At 38.6% G+C, this 17,255-nt stretch overlaps 1 protein-coding gene across 3 annotated transcripts in view; it reads left to right on the top strand.

Annotated features, from left to right (window-relative positions):
* Positions 1-307: 307 nt before the first annotated feature.
* The window catches only part of armc8 (armadillo repeat containing 8), a 68,915-nt gene continuing 51,967 nt past the window's right edge, over positions 308-17,255 (top strand). Inside the window, exons 1-2 of one of the 3 annotated variants that reach the window (XM_008106425.3) lie at positions 308-612; positions 11,364-11,440. In XM_008106425.3, the coding sequence (XP_008104632.1) occupies positions 568-612; positions 11,364-11,440 (122 nt within the window). In that variant the 5' untranslated portion in view covers positions 308-567. Of the gene's footprint in view, positions 613-11,363; positions 11,441-17,255 lie in introns of those variants that run through there. The other 2 variants (XM_008106424.3, XM_062976458.1) reach the window with 2 other exon arrangements.

Here is a 17,255-nt window from a genome sequence, read left to right as displayed (position 1 = left end):
ATAGGCTTTTCCTTAATCCCTCCTAATTATCCAACATATTCGCTTATCCAACATTCGGCTGGCCCGTTTACGTTGGATAAGTGAGACTCTACTGTACTGTAGACTTTTCCAGTGTCGCTTCCCAGCTCGCCATTAGATGGCGCAAGAGGACCACACATACGCCCTGGCCTCCCTTCACTCCCCTCCTTCACTACCAAGGGCGGCTTTGGACAGGTGCCTCCGCGTCTGCGCATGCGCCTGAGGCGGGACGTCAACTACAACACCGTTGGGCGCAACGCCCCGCGATCTAAAAGTAGAGCAGTCGCGTCACTCTCATGCCACTTCCGGCAATCATCCCGCCTTCCCCTCCAATAGCGGCTGGGGGCGCGTGCGCACTGCCTCGCGAGCGGCGAAGCTGTTTTCCCTCGTTCGCTGATTCGAGACGGGGGCGCGTGTCCCTTCCCTCCCTTTCCCTCCTCTTCCTCCCTCCTCTTGCCGGCGATGTGGTCGCGCGCGGCGCCAGCCGTGACCCCGGGTCCCCTCGCGCGGGGTTGAGCGCCGGCCGGGCCGCGAGTGGGGCGCGCCAAGATGGCGTGTGTGCTGGAGGCGCCGCTCCGCATGAGCGTCCTGTCGGTGAGTCCCCGGAGGGAGGGAAGCAGGGCCGGCAAGGCGCCTCAGGCGGCCTCGGTTGTGGCCCAGAGCGCCTCAGGAGGAGGCAGACCTGCTCCTGGCCCGTCTCCCTCTCCCTCTGTTCTCCCCGCGCCTGTCATTCCTTCCCAGAAAGGCTCCCTCCTTCGGTAGTAGGCACTGGCAGGGGCACTCTGATATACTATATTTAAATAGACTATCCCCTATATTTTCATCTATTTAATCTATTCCATATCTTTATTTATGTATTTCATCTATTTATGTATTTTTGTTCTATAGATTTACCTCTGTGTGTGAGAATATATGTCTATATATTTTCATGAGTTTAATCTATTTGTATTTCTTTATGTATGTTACCTATCTGTATTTTTGTTTTATGTATTTATCTCTATGTGAGAATATATATCTATATGTTTTCATCTGTTTATTATATATGTACAGTAGAGTCTCACTTATCCAAGCTAAACGAGCCAGCAGAAGCTTGGATAAGCAAATATCTTGGATAATAAGGAGGGATTAAGGAAAAGTCTATTAAACATCAAATTAGATTATGATTTTTACAAATTAAGCACCAAAACTTCATGTTATACAACAAATTTGACAGAAAAAGTAGTTCAATACGCAGTAATGCTATGTTGTAATTACTGTATGAATTTAGCAGGAAAATATCATGATATATTGAAAACATTGACTACAAAAATGGCTTAGATTATCCAGAGGCTTGGATAAGCGAGGCTTGGATAAGTGAGACTCTACTGTATTTCTTTATGTAGTTTATCTATGAATATGTATTTTTGTTCTATGTGTGTGAATATATATGTATATTTTCATCTAATTAATCTATCATGTATGTATATCTTTATGTAGTTAATCTATTTATCTATTTTTGTTCTGTAGATTTACTTATGTGTGAGAATATATATCTATATGTTTTTATCTATTTAATCTATGATATATGTATTTCTTTATGTATTTTATCTGTGTATTTTTGTTCTATAGATTTACCTATGTGTGTGGGAATATATATGTTTTCATCAATTTAATATATTATATATCTATTTCTTTATGTATTTTACCTATCTATGCATTTTTGTTCAATAGATTTACCTCTGTGTGCAGGAATATGTATCTATATGTTTTAATCTATTATATTTGTATTTTTATGTATTTTATCTGTTTATTTTTGTTCTATTTATTTATCTGTGTGAGAACATATCTATATGTTTTATCTATTTAATCTATTATATATGTATTTATGTATTTTAACTATGTATTTTTATTCTATAGATTTACTTATGTGTGTGATAATATATGTCTATATCTTTTTATCTATTATATACAGTACAGTCTTGCGTATCCAACATAAACGGGCGGCAGAACATTGGATAAGTGAAAATGTTGGATAATAAGGAGGAATTAAGGAAAAGCCTATTAAACATCAAATTATGTTATCATTTTACAAATTAAGCATCAAAATATCATGTTTTACAACAAATTGACATGTAGTAATTACTGCATTTACAAATTTAGCACCAAAACATTGCAATGTATTGAAAACATTGACTACAAAAGAATAACTACATCTGTGGATCTGGGTGGGAGGCAGACTGTGTTGGATAATACAGAACGTTGAATGAGCGAAGGTTGGATAAGCAAGACTCTACTATATGTAATTTTTATGTATTTTATTTATGCATTTTTGTTCTATGTGTGTGAATATTATATATCTATATATTTTCATTCCATTTTAATCTATTATATATCTATTTCTTAATGTATTTTATCTATTTATCTATTTATGTTCTGTAGATTCATTTATATATTTGTGTGTGTAAACATAGATCTATATATTTTCATCTATTTAATCCAATATCTATGTATTTTGTGTATTCTATAGATTTATTTATATATTTGTGTATATATATCTATGCATGTATATATCATCAATATATTTTCATCAATATATTTCATCTATATATTATTTCTTTATGTAGTTTATCCATATATTTATATGTATTTTATTCTATAGATGTACTTATATATTTACATGTGCATACATATATATGTATTTTCATCTATAGATTTAATCTATATATTATCTATATTTATGTGTTTAATAATAATAATAACAACAACAACTTTATTTTTGTACCATCTATCTCCCCAAAGGGACCTGGGGTGGTGTACATTTGACACAATACTTTTATAATAACTTTATTTTATATCCTGCCACCATGTCCCCAAAGGAACTCGTGGCAGCTTACAAGTGGGACCAAGCCCAATGATAAAAAGTTAACCAAATAAAAGTACATTTAAAATGCAATAAACTCATGACAATCTAACTAAATAATAAAAACAGTAAAATATAGAAACATCATTAAAATAAATCCAAGACAATCTCAGTAACCAGAACCAGGAATATAGTGGACATATAAAACTTAGAGAGGGTGGGGTGCCCATAAAACGCATAAAATAAACACACAGTACAATACAGAAAGTAAAACCAATAGCATATAAAACAAGAATTTAAACTCAGACCAATGCCCAATAACCTATGGTGACAAATGCCATGAAACATGGCCAAACTGTAAACAAGAACAAGGGAATGGATTAGTGCAAATTGTAGCTAAGGAACAAGGGCATGGGATGAAAGTGCATGCGTTTTATCTATTTATATATTTATCTCAGTATTAATGTACTTTTGTTCTATAGATTTATCTATATATTATCTAGGGATGTGTGACTATGTATTTTCATCTATATATTTCATCTATATATTTATGTATTTATATATTTTATCTAGATATTTTTCTGTAGATTTATCTGTATATTATCTATGTATGTTTATCTATTATCTGTATATTTAATCTATGTATTACTTTTGTATTTATATGTTTGTGTATTTTATGTATATATTTATGTGTCTATATCCAGGGTGTCTCAACAGTCACCATACCTAGGGGAAATGGGAAATTGTAGTGAAATGTAGCTTTATTTATAAAATGCTTGTTACCAAATTTATAAATTACTCTTAATTTTTAAAAATAAATATAAATAGGAAAAATATGAATTTATTAATATTTTTTATGTATGGGGACTTTTGGGACATCCTGTATTTGTCTATATAGTTATATATGCATTTTAACTATTTTACCCTACCTTGAGCTGTGAGAGGTGGGCAACTAATCATCATCATCTGTAGGAATAGTTATATGAACCTATGCATGCCTCCACACTCCCAAAAACTCCTGACCACTTTTTGTGTGATTTATGTGGATATGTGGATATGTTTCTATGTATCTCCATGTTCAGCTGTCATAGGGAATTGTGGCAGCAGCTCTACTCTTACTGACCCAACTTCTTGGTGGGAGAAGATTTTGTTGTTGTTGTTTTTCAGTGCATTATCTAGCTTTGTATGTGTTTTGGACAGGTTATTTTTATTTCTTTGTAAAAAGAAAAAGGAAACTTTGTAATGTGAACATTTATACTGTAATGTACTTTTAAAATTCAAACTAAAGCTGTCTTTTTCCTGAAACCATCATATATCTGTAAGAATAATTATATGAAACCATGCATGCTCTCTCTCCCTCACAGCTCCTTCCGTTTTGAGTGAATTCTGTGGAAATGTTTGTGTGCTTCTGTTTGTAACTTGTATTCAGCTATCATCACAGGAAATAGTATTATAGAGTTGGAAGAGACCTCAAGGGCCACTCAGTCCAACCCCATTTTGCCATGCAGGAACACACAATCAAAGCACTCCTGACAGATGACCATCCAGCCTCTGCATAAAACTTCCCAATAGAGGAGACTCTGCCGCACTCTGTGGCAGCATATTCTACGGCTGCAAAGCAGTTACTGGTACTGTCAGAAAGTACCCTTCCATTGCATGTCTATCATGCACATAGCCCCCTATTTCCCACAGCTCTTTGGAGCGATCAGTGTGTGTGTTTCTGTGTTTAACCTTTTTTCAGCTGTCATCTCATTGACCTGGTGGATTTTTTTCATTTTTCAGCAAACTATCTATCTTTGTATATGCACTAGCTGTGCCCGGCCATGGGTTGCTGTGGCTGAAGGGAAATCATTTGTTGAGCAGGTGGAATAGCAGTGAATAGCTTTGCAGCCTTAAAGTCTGGGTGTTTTCTGCTTACGTGAATCCTTATTTGGTGAGCTGGAATACAATGGAATAGGTTTTCTGCTTGGAAGGCTGGGTACTTGCGTTGTAGGAAAATGGTTTTTTAGCCAATTTGAATTGCACTGAATAGCCTCGCTGTTTCAAAGACTGACTGGTTTCTACATAGGGGCATCCTTTCTTGGGCAGGCTGATTGAGACAGAGTAGCCTCATGGCTTGAAACGCTGAGGGTGTACTATGAAGGGGAAATCTTGCTTGGTTAGGTTGAACAGCACTGAATAGCCTTGTTGTTTGGAAGCCTGGTTGCTTCCTGACTGGGGGAATCCTTTGTTGGGAGGTGTTAGCTGGCCCTAGTTGTTTCCTGTCTGGTATTCCCATTTTCAGAATGTTGTTCTTTATTTAATGTCCTGATTTTAGAGATTATATTGTTCTGTATTATTACACCACAGTAATGTTAGGTGTTATATTTGTTGCCTGAGAGTACAGGCAGGTAATCCCTGGGGGAGAGAGAGAGGTCCAGGCAGCTGAGGCTGGGAAGGCAGGGCCCTCCTCTGAAGAGGGGAAAAGGGAAGGGAGGGTGGTGCAAGGAGCCAAGGCCCTGCTCCCCGGTGGCCCTGCCTAGGCCTTCACGGCCTTAGGCCGCTGTTTGCCTCTCCAGGCCCGGCCCATGTGGCAGGCCTGGGCCGTCGCCGGCTGTTTAGGGCCTTCAGGACACGGGGGGGGGGGGGCTCTTCCCGGCCTTGCAGCCACCCCTGCCTCCGCCTTTGCAGGCGTCCATCTCAAACAAACAAACAAAAAAACCCCAAAACCCAAACCTTGGGGCCTGGCAGCCTGCGTCCGGCTAGCAGGAGGCCGCGGTGGGTCTTCGCGGGGGGAGGGGGGGCCCCCCGACCTTTAGCTTTGCAGGGCTGAAGGTCCAAAAAAAAAAACCTTTGGGGCCTCGTGGCCTCCCTCCGGCTGGCGGGAGGCTGAGGCGGCTTTTTTTCAGGGGGGGGGGCTTCCCTCCGACCTGTGAGGCATGAAGGAGGCCGCGGGGGGGGGGGACGGCGGGCCAGTCTTTCTGGAAGGCCCCCCCCACACCTTTGGCTCTGCAGGTCTGAATGCAGAAAAAAAAAAAACCTTGGGGCCTCGCGGCCCTCCTCTTCAGCGGGCGTCACAGGCCCCGCCGCATGGAGGCCCCTCCTCCAACCACCATGGGGCCTTCCAGCCAGGCTGACGGCTGGGTTTTTAAGGCCCCATGGAGGTTCTTGATGGGATTTTTTGTTGTATCAACCTAGAGGCGTGGATGATGGGTTGTGTTGTCAAATTTCGAGGTTGGGGGGCCTTTACTTTTGTTGTTTTGCTCGGTGCCGCAATTCCATCACCCTTTTATATACAGTAGAGTCTCACTTATCCAAGCTAAATGGGCCAGCAGAAGCTTGGATAAGCGAATATGTTGGATAATAAGGAGAGATTAAGGAAAAGCCTATTAAACATCAAATTAGGTTATGATTTTACAAATGAAGCACCAAAACATCATGTTAGACAACAAATTTGACAGAAAAAGTAGTTCAATACACAGTCATGTTATGTAGTAATTACTGTATTTATGAATTTAGCACCAAAATATCACGATATATTGAAAACATTGACTACAAAAATGGCTTGGATTATCCAGAGGCTTGGATAAGCAAGGCTTGGATAAGTGAGACTCTACTGTATATAGATTTTAGGATAGCTCAATTTGTTTTTTCTCTCTACAAAACAGAAACACAAACTTTGTAACTTTCTGAATGGAAATAAATTATGTGTGGTACTTGGGAATAGTTTAAAACAGAGCTTTCTAAATATTTAATGTTGGTGACACATTTTTAAGACATGCATCATTTTGTGATACAGTTATTAAGTTTTACTAGCAAACCAGAGGTTAAACCAACCCTTATAAGAGATGTGGCCACTACATAAATTATAATGATGAAATGTATACAGACACAATGAATGTCATGAAAACCTTTCATTTATATATTTTTTTAAAATTGATTTATTGCTTATTTCACCTAGACTTTGGGTTTTTCATTACTTCTGTGCAACACATCTACACACTGCAACTAATACACAGTTTGGAAAGCTCCAGCTTAGAATCAGAGAGAATCATAGAGATGGAAAAGACCACAAGGGACATTCGTATTAACTCCCTGCCATGAAGGAACACACAACCAAAGCACCTCTGAAAGATGACTATTTCTGCCTAAAAACCTCCAAAAAAGGAGACTCCACCACACTCTCAGGCAGCATATTCCACTGCCGAACAACTTTTTAATGTTTAGATCCTTTCCTGCAGTTTGGATGGTGGCAGTAATCCTTCATTTTGTTGACCCTTTTCTTGATGAAGATAATTTTTCAGCATACTGTCTAGCTGTGTTTGTTTTTAGGCAGCATTTTACTTTTTATTTCTTTCTGTACAAAATGTACAGAAAGCAATTTTTGTAACGTCTTCATTTTCTTCATGGGGTTAAATATAAACTGAGGCATAGTTTAATGCACACCTTTTTATGTTTAATACCTTAAAAATCTTTAAAAATTATCTGCAATACAGTGGAAGTGACTAGATACCAAAGAGGGCAGCACTCCTTTGTTTTTGACAGTTGGGCAGGAAACAAGTACAAGCTCTGCTGCTGCAATTCTCTCTTCTAGCTTTAGCAAGATAATGCTATGCTTTCCAGTATGATCTCTCTCTCTCTCTTCTCTCTCTCTCTCTCTCTCTCTCTCTCTCTCTCTCTCTCTCTCTCTCTCTCTCTCTCTCTCTGTCATATATACGTATATTAGGTTGTATGCCTTTAGGACTTATTTGTTTTGTACAGTGACATGAATGTTCACAGTGCCATATAAATAATAATCCTAATAGTGCAATCCTGTCTTGGACGGCATGGCCTGTAGATCTCCTTCCAAGTTTTTGATTCTATCCATGCATGCTTATACACAAGTAGGTCCATTAATTTCAGTAGTGTTTATTCCCAGGAAAGTATTATAGGATTTCATTGCAGGACATTTTTATCCTTAGCTGATCAACTCCTTGTGTCTATGAGGGCGACATTTGATTTCCCTTGTTCAGTTGGTGTTCACCTAGGCTCATAGGACATGAGAATCTCTAATGTTTTTGTATTCACTGCTAACTTGGCAATTTCATTTGCCACAGATTTAATCACTTAAGAAATATATATTTAAAATAACAATCAACAGGGATTTGATGTCTCTTTGTGTTGCAAAAGGATAATATCTTCCTAGCTTTGGATAAATCTATATCCTTTAGGACCTGCCCTTTTACTTACTCACTGGGCATCTTAAAGAGCTTCCCACATTTATTTCATCCTGCAAGAAAATACTTGTTAGTATAGTCTCCATGGTGTAAATCATAATGAATCAATTTGTCTCTCAAGATATTACACATCTTGTTGCTTCAAACAATTTCTCTTGCCACTTTCTGCCTTACCTATTAGCTTTTCTGTCAGATGTAGCAATCTTGCCACTTGTTTCTTGCTTCTTTGCTCAAGGATATTGAAATTATCATTTTGATTGGGCTATCTTGAACAATTGGATGAAAGCCCTAACAAGTTCCTAAACGCTAGCAAACATCTATATATATAAAAGAGTGATGGCATCACGGCGACCCACAAAACAACAAAACTACAGGCCCCCCAACCTCGAAATTTGACAACACAACCCATCATCCACGTCTCTAGGTTGATACAACAAAAAGAAAAGAAAAATAAAGTCCTAATGAGAGAGAGAGGAATAATTGCTTTTATCCAATTGCTGCCAGTTAGAAGGCTAAGCTCCTCCAACTTGGTCTCCTAGCAACCCAAATTTTTTTAATAAAAAACACTAAAAAATTAATACAATAAAATACTATAATAACAGAAAATAACTAAAAATAATAAAAGAAAATAATAAAATATAATAAATAAAAATATAACTTACAATAAAATTAATAAAAAATTGCAAATAACGTAAAATAAAAATTACACAACAATTTTTAACCAATACCACCACCACTTTGTCACAGCAATGTGTGGCTGGGCACAGCTAGTGGTTTCATATAATTATTCTTACAGGTAGATGTTAGTTGCAGATAAAGAAAAGTTTGGTTTGAATTATAAACAGTACATTACCTACTATTCAAGAAGGGAGCATTTTTAGGAGGGAATGGGTTCATGTAAGCAACATGATTGGAGAATACTACATGAGATCTGTAGAAATATCAGATGATCGCAAATGCTAGCTCTGTTGACCATCAGTCTTGAAAAGGCATGTGTTTGTCACTTTACTAGAAAGGAAAAAAGCTGCCTTATCTTACGTCATTAATTCCCTGGCAAAGAGTTCTAGTTTTTGAGAAAATAATTTTTGTCATTCATATTGAACTGTGAGTTTGTCTTGAATGAACCTGAGGTATGGTATGTTCTTTTATTTTGTTCTAGGAAAACACACAGACATTTATGAGGGTCATTGATTAGAGGATATAGGCTTATTGACAAACAACTTGTGAACCAGTGCTATTAATCCCTTCAATATCTAGTTCTGAGAAGGATGTTGCTTTCTATTCATATGGTGCAGCTGAAGTGTCCAGTGTAATAAGCCAGTGTCCCATGTAAATATAATTTGCATTCTGGAAATTACTCAGAATCTTCCAGCATACACTAAATTCCTTGAAAGCAAACAGTCTGAGAGGAAGTGATCTTATCTGCCTAATAGTGCAATGTTACACATGTTTACTCAGTCATACTGTTCTGGGGTGTGCTCTAGGATATGTTGCATAGGTTACTGCCGGAGCGAACATGGAACAGATTTCGTAGTTCTGGATGCAGCAGTATCTTAAATTTAATGTAATTTTACCTTTTATGCACTGGATTCAGATCTTGGCATATATATCAGGCATTGTGCAAGCAGATTTCTTCATCTATTTGTCCTCATACTAATCACCCCTTGACATATAGGGCTGCAGGACTGCAGAAAAAAATAGAAAAATCAGTATTTGTAGCCCCTCCCAAAAAAGTGATATGCTGATGTTTATCACCAGCCACCTGCTTCTGCCTTTGGAATGAATGATCACAAGGGCTTTCAAGACCCTGCTGTGGTTCTTGTGTTCCCTAAAATAAAAGCTGAAGCTGGTGGGCTTACCCATTTCCTGCACGGCAGCGGGTTGGATTGATCATTTGCAAGCATTCTCCCTTTACACCGTATCCTCATCCCATCCCATTTTCCCCACTTAAGTGCATTAGAGAGGAATGTATGCACAGCCCAGTCACTCCACCAGTTTTTCTCACAGAGATACTAGTTTATAGAAGTGGTAAAGATGGTGGAGCGCAGTAGCTGAGACAGGGTACATAATCCACAAATAATCAAATACAAGAACATGAAACTTGCAAATGTGGAGAGAGGACTAAAGTAGTTTCTTCAACTCCCTGAAATGCTACATAAAAAGTTGGGAGACTACACTGAATAGAATAGGCTGTGTATGTGGGATTCCTGAAAATTGGTAAGTTCTGTGTTCAGTCAGTCCCTGAGTTACAGTCATCTGACTTACAAACAACTCATAGTTTAGAACGGAGGTGAGAAAACAGAAAGTGGGAGAAATTTATCCCCCCAGAAGGAAAATTCACTCCTGAAAGAGTTATCATGGGGAAAAGGTGTATCTACTGGAGCTTTATTACTAATCCTTGTTTCCACAACAAGGCAATTTTGTCAAAATCCAGTGATTACAGGGACAGAAAGTGGGGTGGAATCTGCTGAACAGAGGAACAGCGAATCTAACACTGCAGGGGTGTTAACCCTTCCCTATTCTATCCAAAGCTAAAAATATATATGTTTTTGATTGGAATTACAATTTTAAAATATACCTGTTTGTCTTGCATACAAATTCAGCTTAAGAACAAACCTACAGAACCTATCTTGTTTGTAACTTGGGGACTGCCTGCATTTATTTTTCCATACAGAAGATGCCTTTGTTCAGTTAGAATATGGAATCATAAATCAAATCTTAATATTTCCACAAAAAAAGAAATGAAGATGAGAACACTTGATTTAGACCCATGTCCCCCAAAAATTACATAGATTATATTAGAGCATGCTTCTCCAATCCTCTATCAAAGAGATCTCAATGTCAAGTGAAAACTTTTCCTGTAGTTTGAATCCATTGCTCTGTGCCCTAGGCTGCATCTGGACTGTAGAAATAAAGTAGTTTGACAACAGTTAGCCATTTCTCAATGCTTTGGAATCCTAGGAATTCTTTGGTAGAGAAAGTTAATGACCTTGTAAAACTACAACTCCCAGGATTCTATAGCATTGACCCATGGCAGTTACAGTGCTGTTAAACTGCATTAATTCTACAGTGTAGATGTAACCTTAGTATCTGGAGCAACTGGAGCAGTAGAACAAACAAACTAAAAACCAAGCTTGTTCCTTCCTTTATATGACATCTTTTGAAAATTTATCAATGGTTATCATGTCTAACCTTTTCTTCTCCAGGCCAACATTTGCAGAAACTTTGTGGGTTTATTCTGAATTTTTATATTCTTGAGTATTTAATTTTTGTAGGATTAGATTAACAGATTGTGATGTCTTTCTTTACAGGAAGTCACAGCTAGTAGTCGCCATTATGTTGACAGATTATTTGATCCTGATCCTCAGAAAGTCCTGCAGGGTGTCATGTAAGTAATATAAATATTTTCCAATGGTGTTATTGGGTTCGCTGTGTGAATATTTTTCATAGTTTCCTTTTTGCAATGAATATGTCTAACTGCACATCACTTGTTCTTTTCTGAGGAAGTACTGGGACATGGAATTTACATTCTATCTTTCAGTAATATGTAATGTTAGATAACAGCATTTTTAATACGTAACTATCTCCTTCTGATAGCTTGAATGTCTCTGAAATATTTCCTAAATAATGCCTACTGTTTTGCGTTTAAAGCCAGATAGAATTTTCTTTCCCTTTTAAACTCGTATGAGTACAGCAGCTCTCTATATCCATGGATTCAAACATCCATGGCTTGAAAATATTCCTCTCATGATCCAAAACAAATCCAAAAAGCTAAGCTTGATTTAAAAATAAATTTTAAACATTAATTTTAGCACCATTTTAAGTATAGTAAAACCAGGTAAATCCCAAAGCGTTAGTGAGGATTCAATTCTCAGTATTGAAATGGTAGCAACACTAATGCATCCAAGGGGAAATTTATGGGTGTCACAGTAGAGGGTGTCACAGTAGAGAAGACCGTCCATTGCCTTGAATGATGGGGACATAGAGGAGGGTTCTCTTGTAGATCATAAACTTTGGGTGAGCGCTCCTTCAAATATTGAGGTCCCAAGCCAGTGTTCGAGGCTTGGAGGAAATTTCTGGAGATTGGAGGAAAATGCCTTGGACTGCAAGAAGATCAAAACAGTCCATATTCCAAGAAATAAAGCCCGACTGCTCACTGGAGAGAAGGATATTACAGGCAAAGGTGAAGTACTTTGGCCACATAATGAGGAGACAGGAAAGCTTGGAGAAGATATTGATGCTGGGGAAAATGGAAGGAATAAGGAAGAGGGGCCGACCAAGGGCAAGATGGATGGATGGTATCCTTGAAATGACTGGCCTGTCCTTGGAGGAGCTGGGGGTCTTGACAGCCGACAGGGAGCTCTGATGTGGGCTGGTCCATGAGGTCACAAAGAGTCAGAAGTGACTGAACGAATAAACAACAGCAAGCCATTTAGGGGTTTAAATGTCATTTCTAAGGCCTTGAATTCAGACTGGAAGCCTATTTACAGCCATGCAATTCCTTTAAAATTGCTTTTATATAATGTGTGTATGATGTACCAGCTAGCATTCTAATAGTACATAATATGTGGGGCAAATTGAGGTTAACCTAAGATGGGAATGAATGTTTCTTAGCCTCTTCTTGTAGTCAAGGCCGGACCTTATATGCTCTAGGCTTGTATAGAATCATTTTTGTAATACTGTGCTTTACTGTCACAGCCATATGAGGCCAGCAGGTTGAAAAATTAGTCTAATTTTTGAAAAATAAGTGGTAGTAGGAAATCTGATTTTTGAGATTAAGTACTAGAGGTGAGACATTGACATACTGCAGACATTGGAAGAGCTTTGCTAACTTATGTTAAGACTTTCTCTATCTTGCTGTGGGGAGATTGAATTACAGTTGTTATGATATGCGTGTTTGAAATTAATTAATTAAGAAATTATCTCAAACAAAAACCTGCCCTAGCCAGCAAACATCAGTGATTGTTTCTGCAAAGATGTAGGTACTTAATTTTCAATAAAGTGATCTTATTTAATAACCTTGTATGAGTAGAAAAAGAAATTAAAACAACTATAAAGTTGTAATGCCTATAAACTACATGGTCAAAAGTTTTGGATTATATTTATGTGGTATAAATGTTCTTAGTTGCAAATTAGTATGCACACAGATTTTTACTAGAAATAAGTGTTCCAAAACTGATTCCTTTTTTGAATTCAGTCTATGATAGAAATGGTATCAACCGCCTTCCATAAAACTATTGAGACTTGCTAGTTCTAATTTTTAATTAATTTCTCAGAGATAAGTTAATAGAGCATTTTTAGAGTCTACTTGAACATTACCAAATGTTCAGTATAGTTAAATTTTTAAGACATTTAATTGATTGCATTCTGAATTAGCTGTGCTCCATAACTTTTCCAGGCAATGGTCTTTTTCCCTCTTTCAGATTTTTACCTAAAGATTTTTCCTAAACTAGGAAAATTACTTGAAGGGAACAAATCAGTGCTGTTTTCTCTGTTCTCTTACATGAAATGTGATCCTGATCCCTGCCAGGATCATTGCTCTGAATAAGGAGGGCTACTGAAACGTGTGACAAGGATACTAAATCCCCCAAGCAACTTGACACATAACTTTCAAATGAATAATGTTCTTCAAGCATTCTTCAAGCATTCTGACCATTCTCCTGCACTCTGTGCAACTGTCAAAATGACTCCAAACTTTCTGGTTAGGATGTTCATAAATATCCCTTCATTAAAGGCAATTAATGATGGCTGACAATATAGATCATAGTAATAATTAATAATGTAATAATTATTAAAGTTTCTGTAGAGATACAAAACACATGGTTTGGGTAAACTATGGGACTAGTACTGCTGTTGCAGAAACCCATTCTTGATAATGATGAGATCAGGGTTAAAATAATTTCTTACTATGAAGGCAAGAAGTATTATTTATTAATTTTTAGCTCTGCTGTAGTAATCATGTCCCATAGTTTTGTGCATGATTACTTCTGTCAGCACTGACTATAGATATGCACAAGTGAAAAGATAAGTTTTAAAAATATGTATGGCCCGGCCACTCTTTGCTGTGGCTTTTTGGATTCGTTTGTTGGCCAGGTGGATTAGCAGTGAATAACCTTGCAGCTGTAAAGCCTGGCCGTTTTCTTTCAAATGTAATCCTAGTTTGGTGAGCTGGAATACACTGAATAGTCTTGGTGTGGCAGGTATGCATGCTGTTATTAGTCACCTTGATTAGCATGTATTGGCCTTGCAGCTTGAAAGACTGTCTGCCTCCTCCCTGGGGGAAGCTTTTGTTTGGAGGTGTTAGCTGGCCATGATTGAAGCCCCCCTTCCTTTCCAGGGAGTTAAAGAAGGACCAGCAGAAGACAGGGCTCAGTGGAAGGCCCCTCCCCTAGGGTGGTGTAATCAATAGCAGTGATATTCAGTAATAGTATGAAGGATGTGGGTGGACTACAAATCCCAAAAAATGTTGGGTCAGTCCCCCTAAAACTCTCCCAGTATTCACTGTTGGCCATGTTGGGTCTGTGTGCCAAGTTTGGTCTAGATCCATCACTTGCTGGGTTCAATGTTCTCTGAATACAGATGAACTACAATTCTCAGACCCCAAAACCGTGCCAGTATTCACAGTTGGGCATGTTGAGTCTGTGTGCCAAGTTTGGTCCAGATCTGATGTTGGCTACCTTCAGTGCTCTGTGGATATGGGTGAACTATAACCCTCGGATAGAAAATTTAACCACCTCCCAACCCTGCTGCTATATGAAGTTGGCCGTGTTGCATCTGTGTGGCACCTTTGGTCCAGATCTGTCCTTGGTGGGGTTCAGAGGGCTGACCTGGCTGCCTCCTCCCTTGGGGAATCCTTTGTTTGAAGGTGTTAGCTGGCCCTGATTGAAGCACCTCCCTTCCTGTCCAGGGAGTTGAAGAGGGATCAGGAGAAGACAGGGCTCAGTGGAAGGCCCGTCCGCCAGGCTGCTTTAAGCAATAGTAATTATATTCATTAATAATATGAAAGATGGGGGGGGGGTGAAAGCCACGCCACCATGATGACTGCCTAAATGCCTCAGCTGGTTTAAAGTCATGCCACAATTACATGGAGTTTCAGAGAAGAAGGTAGGAGAAGGGAGGAGGATGGAGAGAGGGAGGGTGGAAGAGAGGGGTGTGTTAAAGCCATGCTGCCATTACACCGAGTTTCTGAGAAGGTGGTAGGAGGAGAGGGGAGGGAGAATGGTGTGAGGGCGGAAGAGAGGGGTTTGAAGAAGCTCTGCCGCCATTACTTGCCAATCCACGCCATTACCTTCTAAATGCCTCAGTGTGTTTGAACCCAGGCCCCCTTTACTGTAGAAATGCATATTTTGGCTCCTTAGGCGGCCCTGGAAGGGCTGTGAGACAGTTTCTGAAGTATTTGTAGTACAACTCCCACAATCCGATTCTAGTCCCATTAGGGATTGTGGGAGTTGTTGTCCGCCCTACCTCCCTATGTCCTTTTAGCCATGTTCCTGACGGAAATGTTTTTAAAGTTTGAAAATATTGTCGTCCTCCCTTGCGTCACGCAGTCCGGCTTTCCCGACGGTTGGGATGGTCGCGCACAGCTCCCTTGCATGCAAGTCTGTTTTCCAAGGGTGGGGGCTGCTTGGCACATGCACACATGGAGTTTTCCTGTTTTTTGGGTTTTTGAGGGACTTCCAGTTTGTTTGTTTGTTTGTTTTTTGTTTTTATTTTTTTGCTGTCTGAACACAGCAGGGAGGAACATGTCTTTTGTTGCCAAGTTTCGTGGTTTTGGGATGTGTAGTCTCACTGTTTTGTTTAAATTAGAAATGATCAGAACATTTTTATATATATAGATTGCTGAGGAAACTGAAGAAGTAGAAGAAAACATATCAATGTGAAAAAGTAGAGATGATTACAGTTTTAGTTTTGGAATAGCAGTCACTTGAAAGTGATTATTTGGGCTTTATATTCATTGCATCTCTGTATAATAGTAGTATAGCAAAGCAATACACACAGTTTCCAATATGTTTAATTTTGTGGCAGTAAGAAATTGGGGGTCATCTTTTTTCATTGCAGTATTTTTTTTGTTTTTACTATAGCGTCTTTACTCTTTACCTTTTGAACCTAATTAGCATAGCTTTGTGTGTATGGTTGTTGCTTACAGTTATGTTGGACTTTGAAATCATTTCCCTTTGTTTTGGATACTTGTATTTCAAAAATAAACATTTAAATATAATATAACTAGTGTTTGAGGAGTGTTTGCTTTAGAACTTTCATACATAAGCATCCAGTTGCAGTTCTTGGATGCAACTCAGAAACTGTATCCACACTTCGCCCCTCCAGGATGTGAGGCTATAGCCTTCTAACTATTTATGTATTCAAAAATCCACCCCCAAAAACCTGGGTCGATGTATCTGTGCGTCAATTACTGTACTTTCACTCCTATAAAAAAGGAACCATCCTCTTCTCTGGGGCCCTTTCTACACTGCCATATAATCCAGATTATCAAATCAGATAATCCATATTATCTTCTTTGAACTGGATTATATGAGTCTAGACTCCCATATAATCCAGTTTAGAGAACTTAATCTGGATTTTATATGGCAGTGTGGAAGAGGCCTGAGTCAAGTGCTGAATAGTAAGAGCTTAGTTTGTCCCAAGAGAGATTAAAAGAGGCATTGACACCCACTACTCTCTCCACCGGAGCATTGTCTCATTTCCTAGGAATGGCTTGGTTTATCCAAAGTTCAGATCAAAATCCATAATTATGGCCCCCAGATTTTCCTTCAGTTTATACATTCTGTGGAACTGAAACATACTGATTTGAGAATGTCTTATTGAGTTCAGAATATTGTTTGGGGTCAAGTGATTTTGCTGAAGATGAAGTTGTTCAGCTGTATGTACATTCAGTTGGTGAAGTGGGATGGAAGAGAACTGAAAGGACTGAATTTTATTGGTAATCGTTTTGGTAATTCCACATACTGCTCTTTGGATGCAAGAACAACAAGCTTCTGTTTACCACATATTATGAAGAAAGAGCTTCCAGTATCTCGTATACCTTATGTACACACATTTTCTTTTCTTTTACCAAGCCAAACCAAATTTTCATTTAGTTTGACCTTGGTAGCCAGTGCCACATTATGTATCGCTGCTAGGCGTTCCACTTCTCACTTGAGTTGTGTAAAATGTATGGCTGATAAAATTCATGGGGTTGTGACAGG

This window comes from Anolis carolinensis, chromosome 3 (assembly GCF_035594765.1).
Source record: "Anolis carolinensis isolate JA03-04 chromosome 3, rAnoCar3.1.pri, whole genome shotgun sequence".
Classification (NCBI taxonomy): Eukaryota; Metazoa; Chordata; class Lepidosauria; order Squamata; family Dactyloidae; genus Anolis; species Anolis carolinensis.
The sequence above is the reverse complement of the archived record's forward strand: the minus strand, read 5'-3'. Positions and strand labels throughout refer to the sequence as shown.